General features: G+C 41.4%; 1 protein-coding gene across 4 annotated transcripts in view; it reads left to right on the forward strand.

Moving 5' to 3' along the window:
* VPS13B (vacuolar protein sorting 13 homolog B) overlaps positions 1-9,019 on the forward strand; it is a 1,046,600-nt gene that overhangs the window by 738,049 nt on the left and 299,532 nt on the right. For all 4 annotated transcript variants that reach the window (XM_019527996.1, XM_019527995.1, XM_019527993.1 and 1 more), the window contains one exon: positions 1,557-1,700. In XM_019527996.1, coding sequence (XP_019383541.1) covers positions 1,557-1,700 — 144 coding nt within the window. The remainder of the gene's footprint in view (positions 1-1,556; positions 1,701-9,019) is intronic.

Below are 9,019 nucleotides of genomic sequence, written 5' to 3' on the forward strand. Positions count from 1 at the left end.
CCCCAGTACTCTTTCCTGCAATGGCAGGGGGTTGGACTTGATGATCTGCTCAGGTCCCTTCTGACCCTCCAAACTATGAAACTATGAAACAGGCTGACCTAATTTGGCACTGTCTGAAAAATCAAAAGTGGGAATCTTTTAATGGTTTCCAGCAGTATTTTTAAAGGCTTTTTAATGAATCATGTTTTCTCAACACTTTTCAACATTTAAAAAACACTTTTCCTAGGACCCTGGAAAGCAAACCTGAAAGCTACATTGTCTCAGCAAAAAAGGAATCAACTGATTTTTGTCGTAGTTGAACTTCCCAAGTTAAGAATTTCCAAAAGCATACCACCCCAAAATTAATAGTGGTAGTGCAAGATATTCCACATCAATTGGAAAGATTTTGCAATAACTTTTACCAGTCTGTAGGCCGGCTCATTAACAATAAGCCTACGGGACCTTGTACACACAAGAGATTGTGGTTCATTTTTTGGCATTAGCATGGCACAAGGGAACTTAAAAATTTTATATGTCAGGAGGTGCCAGTCATTTCTGGCCAGCAAGCAGGAGTGATCTCTCATAATAGCTACCTCCTGGGGAGGGCAAAACTGAGGCAGGAATAAAAAGGCATATTTGAACTATAGGTTACAGGTACACACTTAAGTAGAATGAATAGACTGGCTATATGAGGGGAAAATTGAAACGTTTAATGTAAAATGCCGTCAAAAGTGTGGGTTGGAAAGAGTTTAACTTAAACAAATATTGGGGGATAGCTGAGATGCACGGAAAGGATTCATTAATAAGAAACGTCTGAAATTTACTAATGCTCATGTTCAGGAATGTAAATGTTTTATTAGTCAGATTCTCCTTGTTACCTATTCCCTCCGAGACACTTACTGGTGAAGAAAGAGGTCTACATAGATTACTAAACATTTGAATATAAACAAGATTCTCATGAAAAGGGCAGTGCTTCTGCTTATTAATCAACCTTTCTGGACTGGTTCTATTTTTCATCTCTGTAATGCTGCCAACCGTGGTCTAGAGCTTTAGCTGTGCTATATAATACCAATAAAATAGTGGTCATCCAACTCACTCTGCCAAGTTATTAACAGCGGTTTACAAGTAAACAGAAATCAATTAGGCTGGTTATCAGCAGGTTCCAACACATGATTTCATTATAAATCAAGCTTATTTTATATTCCAAAAAAGTACATCTTTTGGAAGAAGAGGGGAAAGGAGAATTGTAATCCATTGCCAAGAAAATGAAAAACAAAAATCTGACAGTCCACTATTTGATACTACAAAAAAACGGAAACAAGACCTCACGCATGAAACACTTAGATATAGTTTGTCTTGATGGTTACATAGGCTGTTGGAAGCAAGTAAGATATTGAACTGTGCCTTCATCAGAAAACTTTATAATTGGTATGACAGTCTCTGCTAGTTAAGGATAAGCAGATTTAACAATCCTAATTAACATTTTTAAATAGCTTAAATTTTGTAGTTCATGTAGAAACTGTAAATTCTCTATCTGGAATTTGCTAACAAGTGTTTTGAATTATTTTTCTCCATAGGAGATTTTAGTGTGCGGCCATTCTTTAGAGGTGAATGTGACCACAAACCTGGATTTCTTCCTCAGTGTGGCTCAAGTACAACTTCTGCAACAAATAATACAAGCTAATATGGTTGGATTAGAAACTTCCAGCAAAGCCATTGAGGTAAGTTAGATAACCCGGGATTTTCTTAGAATTTCTATGGCTCACATCAGACATTTAAATCATTTGCAGTGGTAGAAATATGACATAAATGAAGTGCATATATTATTCTTTATTTTAACACCTCTTTTGCCTCATCCTGCAAAGATAGGGTGACCACACATCCCAGTTTGGGAAGGACAGTTTGAGATTTCGTAGGCCAATCCCAGCCATTTAGTGAAAATTAAAAGAGAAGTCCCGGAATCACAAGGATGTCGGGCTCAGTCTGGCGGGGAAGTAGAGCGGCATAGGGCACCAGGCAAGTACCACCAAGAACGCTGCTGCCTGCAACAGCACTGCAGACTTGAGGGGGCAGTGTCCCAGATTTCCTTAAAAGTAATATGGTCACGCTATCCAAAGAGGAATGAGAGACCACATGAAAGGTTGCATATGCTTAATGTATCTTCATCTTTGTCTTGGCTCTTTGCATCCACCTATCATATACTGGTGTTCACACTCTTTTACTTCTGTGAGATGGCCCCTCTGAGCCTCTTACTCCACTGAGCACTAGCTGTGGGTGATGACAAATTTCACTCATTAAGCTTCCACCTTTTAAATCTTATATTTGATCATTAATGCCAAATTAGGCCTCCAAGATGTTCCTAGAAAGATGAAACTCCCCATCAGATACCTTGCAGCAAACAAAATCATATTCCTTCGTGATCCTCAAATCCTGTGATCTGTCAGGCCCACAGCATCTTGGGAATGCAGTTCAGATTATACTTTTGTTATAGAGCAGAAAAGGCTAGTAAGTAACCCAAATGGACTGGCTGCTACCTACCTTCAGAGCCTTCCATATAGCAGGACTGTGTAATACAGCTGTGCAAAGCTTTGGGTGGTGATTCAATTCGGAGGAGATTCGGCCCAATTCGGTGGCCGCATCTCTAAATCCGAATTGAATCCGGGGACCAATTAAAAGGTCCAAACCAATTCAAAGCTCTCCGAATCTTTTCCAAAGATTCGGAGAGCTTTGATGATTTGGGCAGTCCACGGTGGCTGCAGCAGGGAGCTGCAGTCGGACTTGGAGCTGGTAAGTACTAAGGGCGGGGAAGGAGGGGTGGGGGAGAGGGGGAAGACCATGGGAGGATCACTGCAAGTTCCCATCCCCTTTCTGATCCCTGCCCACTCCCCAAGCCCCCCCATGGCTGCCCTGCCTGCCCCAGCTTCCAGTGCTTTAAAAAAAAGCCCAAATCACTGGGTGCTTCTGGGAGGAGGGTGATCCCTATTACCCTGCACTGCCCCATGCTGCATGGGGGGGCTCTGCCAGCCCCACTTCCCCAGCCCCACCCCATGGATGCTCCACCCGGGCCAGCTCCGGCCCTTTAAGGAAAAAAAAACCAAGAAAAGCCCCAGGACTCACCACTCCTGCAGTGGCCTCAGGGCTTTGGGGGGCTCATGAAAGAGCCTTGCACATGGCAGGAGGCAGTGGGGATCACCCCCACTGGCAGGAAGGGTGAGTGTGGGGGTTTTTCTCGAGTTTTTTTTTCTTAAAGGGCCAGAGCTGGAGCAAGCAGGGCAGCCATGAGTGGTACAGTGGGGGGGAGGTCAGGGGGCTTGTGCAGAGCCCCCCACACAGTGGGGGGCAGCGGGGATTGCCCCCCCCCCACCTGGAAGCACCCAGTGAGTTCAGGCTTTTTTTTTTCAAAGTGCCGGGAACTGGGGCAGGTTCCAAATCTCTGAATTGAATTCAGCCGAATCGGTTCGGGGCAGTGATTCGAATCACCAAATCAAATCGCTGTTCCCTGAATCGGCCGGATCCGAATCCGAAGCAAATACTAGCCACTTCGCACAGGCCTACTGTGTAACGCACCAAAGACACTCAACTCTTCTGTTCCCCTCCTAGCCAGTGGGAGAAAAATGGAGGACTATTTTCTCTTTCCTGCTCAGGTACTGTCTCCTCATGCATCCTGGGTTAGGGGTAGACGGTAAAAGATCCAGCTCCCTCTTTTTTCCTTTCTGTCTAAGGACCCCAAGACTAGTTTGTTACCCCATTGGTCTAAAGAAACTTCCTTTCTTCCTCAGCCCTTCCTTCCCCAAGACTGGGGGAGGTGGAGAAGATGTCATTTAATTACCCTGTTGAACCATTAAAAATGTAATAAAAGAAATACAGTGTAGTTTTCCCTTCCTTGGATATTTTGCAGGCACAGGGCCTCTTTTGGAAATGTGCATTGTAAAGAAGTATACTATGGGAATATCTTCAATAAATAATTGCAGGGCACTCTTTTCCCATTGTCAGAGGAATGGACAAAATCATAAAAGTTGAATGGATGCCCAGAATTCTAATTTTGAGCTGGTGCGTTGCAAAAGTCTTGTGCTCTTAGTAGAGAATATGCAAACTTGCTGCAACAAAAGCTACTTCCTACCTTATTCAGAACACTTTTTCTTCATTGTACCCAGAAATGCCCATTTGTCCTTCGTTAATGTCTTTCATACATACTACAAAGTCCCCTGTAATGAATAAATGAAAACAATTCTAGTTCAAATTGTCAGCCTTGCTTATATCATAATATATACAGCTAACCTGGATTCAGTACAGTTAAATATAATGCTTTCTTTCATTACTTTCTAATACTCTTTGTGTTGTCTACTCTGAAGTGTATGAATTAAGCCAGCTTATGCTGGGGTCTCTGTGTCTGTTCTCTTCATATTTTTCAACTCATGCTGTTGCCGTGAATCACTGGAGGGAAAAATCATAATATTGATGAATGGGCCAGTTTATATCAATGTAAGTGAATTAAATCTGAAACCTGGAGATGTCAACATTGTTAATTATTCCATTGCTGATCATCGGAATATAAATATCTGAAGCTAATTTTCCCACAACATCCTGGCGGTCTGTCCAAGTCAGGACTGTCTAACTTCTTAGTCCCCAGGAGCCACATGCTGCGTGGGTTGCACCAGGTGAGCTGTAGGTCATTGTGCCACATAGATCCTCCTCCATTGCTGCTCCACTCACCTGTCTGGGCGTCCCTTCAACTGCTGCACTGGGTGCCCCCTACTGTTGCACTGCAGCCTTTCCCCCCCTCTATTACACCACATAGGCACAAGTCCCCATCCTCCTGCTGCGATGCATGCCTCCCCAACTGCTGCCCCATGCAAGCACAGTCTTCCCTTCCACGTGGCCCTGATTCTGCCTCCACCCACCTACAGTGGCCCAGACTCACCCTCAGCTCCTGTGGTATACCACGCGGTCCTGCCTCCTGGGGTGGGTGTAGGAAGCTGCAGCCAGAGGATGGCATGGAGACCAGCAGATTCTAGCTGTTATTTGAAGTGTGCACATTTGAGATTCCCCTAACATAGTTAGTTGTGTTAGTGATTCAGAAGGTAACAGACCTTTTCTCCAAAGTTGAGGCAAGATAAAGTGGCAATGGTTCATCAAATGTTAAATGATGAGAAGTCCTTGGTTGAATAACAGACACTATGATGCATTCTGGATATCATTTTTATTTTGAAAAGAGGTTCACACATGAATTTCCAACACCAATAAGTTTTCAGCCATTAAGCATACTGTCTTTGAAATCACCAGACATATAATGCTAAAGGAAACCAGGTGAAAATCATGTGAGTCTGTGTTTTTTAATGATGCCTAAAATGAAGGAATTGGGGCACTTTTTTTTAATTTTGATTGGCATATTTTGTTTATCTTCAGAGACACCTGGATAGATTACATTTAACCAATCTATAAGCAAAAATCACTAACAAAAGTATGCCCTTAGGCATTCTCTAAAAGGGATGAGGTATAAGAGAATGCCTTGAATTTCTTGTAGTTACAGCCTTTGAAGCTACTTTAGGAATAGTATTACCTGTTTTCCTCTGTGCTCATACAACAGGAAGACTAGACTGGAAACATACCTGTTGTAACTTTTGTTAAGTATCTTTCAAAGATAGCTTACCTGTATGCTGAAAAATAAACCTATAATGGAGTTGCCTAAGAAAAGAAAATCTAAAGCATTAAGAGTTTTTAATTCAGGTTTTCTTCTTAGTGGTGTTTCCGTTAGATGTAGTGAATTCTTCAAGGTGCTTGAAGGTCTTCCTAGAAATGTTTATTTTAGATATATGTCAAGGACCAAACCACAGAACTCTGGAGCATGCTGAGAACTTGATTTCCTGGAATACTCATTGACCAGTTGACAGTAAACTTTGCCTGGCTAGTAGGGGTTCTGCTTTCTATTTGCTATGTGTTGAAAAAGTGGTTGGCCTTGAAGAAGGAAGTTTAAAAAGAACTATTGCAAAAATAATAGAAAAGGTAAGAGAAAGTTTAGTTACAAATACATTTGCACTAGAAAGTAGAAGAAATATGAAGATGGAGCCTGATAAGTTTATGAATGGGTTACTGATGTGGGTACCTACAGATGCAGGAGACTTAGGAGGTCTCTGCCAGTCTTATAGTCCTTAATACCAATATGAATCCATATTTTTGTAACATCGTGCTTAACAGCTAATAGCACCTGCTGTGTTTTTGGTCCATTCACACAGTGCCAAAACCTTTTAACCTGTTTCACACCTAAGACACAAGGGTGATTTGAATAAGTCAGTTTTATTTAAGTATTTTTGCAGTAAAATACATCTTATGCTGAAAATGAAATTCATTCATATGACAGTTATTACACAATGCTTATTTCCAGACTTTACTTTTTTCTCTGGCTTCCAGGTTTAAACCTTTATTCAGTTTATATCCTTTTCTCGTTATCTTGGTCACGCTTCTTTATGTACTGAGTGCAAATAGATTTTGTTTAGGAGAAATCTTCATTTTTGATAGAAAGTTTACTAGATCTTATACATCTGGAGAAAAGATCCTTCCCCAACCAAAACTGAGAAAGTCACCATTCATGCTGTCTGGCTTTCCACCCACTTTTGCTTTACTAGAGTTGTGGGTGTTCCTGGAGTATAATTACTAACCACCTGTGAATTGGACCAATAGTTTTTTTGGCTCATTATAGCCAAGATTGGCAGAAGCTTTCCAAACTTTTTATACAGAACACCTGGCAAAAGTAGGATAGCTAATGGGAAAGAGAGCATGGAATGGAAATTAACACCTCTGAAGGGGAAAAAAAACCTCTGAAAGGTTACAGCAGTCAGGTGGGTGGTGCAAAGAATCAATAATTTATGTACTAGAATGCTGAAAGAAGGGAGAAGGGGATGATCTTGCCATCAGTGTGAACTCAATAGCATGCAAGGTTTAGAACAAGTATTGAATGAAAGAATTAAAGATATTGAGGTAAATAGGATTTAAATATAACATGGCTGTGTCAAATATAGATCACACCAGGTGAACCACCGATGTGACACAGCCATGGAAATGACAAAACAATATCCTATGAGGTATTCCAGTGGCGATACGGAACTGTTAGAGCCATTGCACAGGGTTATTGATAGGAACTCATTTGAAATGCCTTGTATGGTTCTGGTTGCCATTATTCAAGGGAACTGTACTTGTACCTAAGGAGATGCAGAGAATGGTTGCTAGGGTAATCAGGGAAATACAGTGCCTATCTGACAAGAGGAGATAAAAGAGCCTGGCTTATTTAACAAAGTAAAATGAAGATTCAGAGTGGATAGGATTGCTTTCTATAAATACATCCAAGAGGGGTGGGATGGGGATGATAGCAGAAGAACAAATGGACATAAACTGGCCAGGAATATATTTAGGATGGAAAACAGAAGGTTTTTAATCACCAAAAGGGTGAGGTCCTGCATCAGCCTTCAGTAATTGAGACAGAAACCTCAATCACTTCAAGATGGTACTTGATACGTTTCTGAAAGAGATGCTTGTCTGTTGACAGCAGAGGACTAGATTTAGTAACCTGCAGGTCTCTTCCAGTCTTATGGCTTATATTCTAATGTAGCTCTTGCTCAAGCCCTCAAAAAGTTATATCTCAACAATTTAACTACAGTCTCTTCTTTGACAGTCAGGAACACTTCCTCCTTATATCTATCCAAGTGTTGCCATTATATTAATCTTTATAGCCCGTTATTTTGGTGCTGCTACTTCTGAATTGTGCCTGTTTCGCAGCACGATTTTCTGTACAGCATATGCAAGCCTTGTCTCTCTGTGTTTATGGATCTCCCACATTTATCGCATCTTCGCTCTACCCATCACATCTGTTGCTGCGAAGTTAACTAATGCCTTTGATCTGCCAATGACAGTAGCCTGTTTGCTTTTTTCACAAGCACTTTTGTGATTTCTCTTGTGCCCTATCTATCCATAGAAAGCACCTTTTATCAGAATTCAGAGTTACCACCTTATCCTTTTCTAAATTCCTAAACTTCCCTGGCATGATGTTTTTAACACTGTTGTGAGTATTGGTTAGGCTGGTGGACACTTGTAACCACAATGACAACTGAAACTATTAATAATGCAAATCCTACAGCCTTTGCTATTATATTGCTCATCTGTTTATCATCCTGTTATCTCTTACCATATTGTTACATTTTAAGCTCCCTGAGGCAGAGGCTGTCTTTGCTTTCCTTCGGACACTACCAAAATATGATTACTTAATAAGATAATTATCTAGATTACCCATGCACCCTTTTTGAGGACCACCATCCTTCCTTTCTAAGCTTCTTTTCAAGACGGCAACTTTAGAGGATTAAGAATTCCTGTTTTAATGAAAGTTATGAAGTAGTTTTGTGATTTGCCATCTCGAGGTGCATCTAGATTCCACAAATGCATTTGTTTTATTGCAGTCTGGGCTCAGACCTGGCCATGGAACAGGTGCTGCATCAACAGTATCAATTGATGATTTCCTTCAACTAGTGCACGCTCTGGTTAAGGTGCCTGATCCAGTTCTGATCATTTCAGGAGCTTCTTTTGCTATTAATAAAAAAGATGCTGCATGGCATTGCTCAATGGGAAGGGTAACACTTCATATCTGTCTTCCCTAACGCATCTTGGGAAATTTTTTGTCAACTCTTAAGACCTCTCATGAGAAAGCTGCCATCCCTCCTGATCAGGGTGCTTCTAAACTATCAGGAGAGATTGTTAATTTGGGCTGAGGTGTTATGAGTGACAGTGCTGATACTTGCTCCTAAAAGATGAATATACTTTTAGTGTGAGCTGATGCCACATCATGAATTTCACCGAGCTGAACTGGTGTCTGACAGCAATGAAATCTGTCATTTTTATTAAATTCCAGTTGAACAGTTTCTTTAGTTTTCCTGTATCTAATTAAGGGTGCAGATGAATGCAAACTGGTTCTCACCAGGGGACAGGGCTAGGAGCCAGGGTCTTAAAATGCAGCAGGGGAGATTGAGGTTGGAGAAGAGGAAGAACGGTCTCGCTC

The sequence above is a fragment of the Gavialis gangeticus genome, unplaced genomic scaffold (assembly GCF_001723915.1).
Source record: "Gavialis gangeticus isolate Ggan-Ray unplaced genomic scaffold, GavGan_comp1, whole genome shotgun sequence".
In the NCBI taxonomy this organism is placed as follows: Eukaryota; Metazoa; Chordata; order Crocodylia; family Gavialidae; genus Gavialis; species Gavialis gangeticus.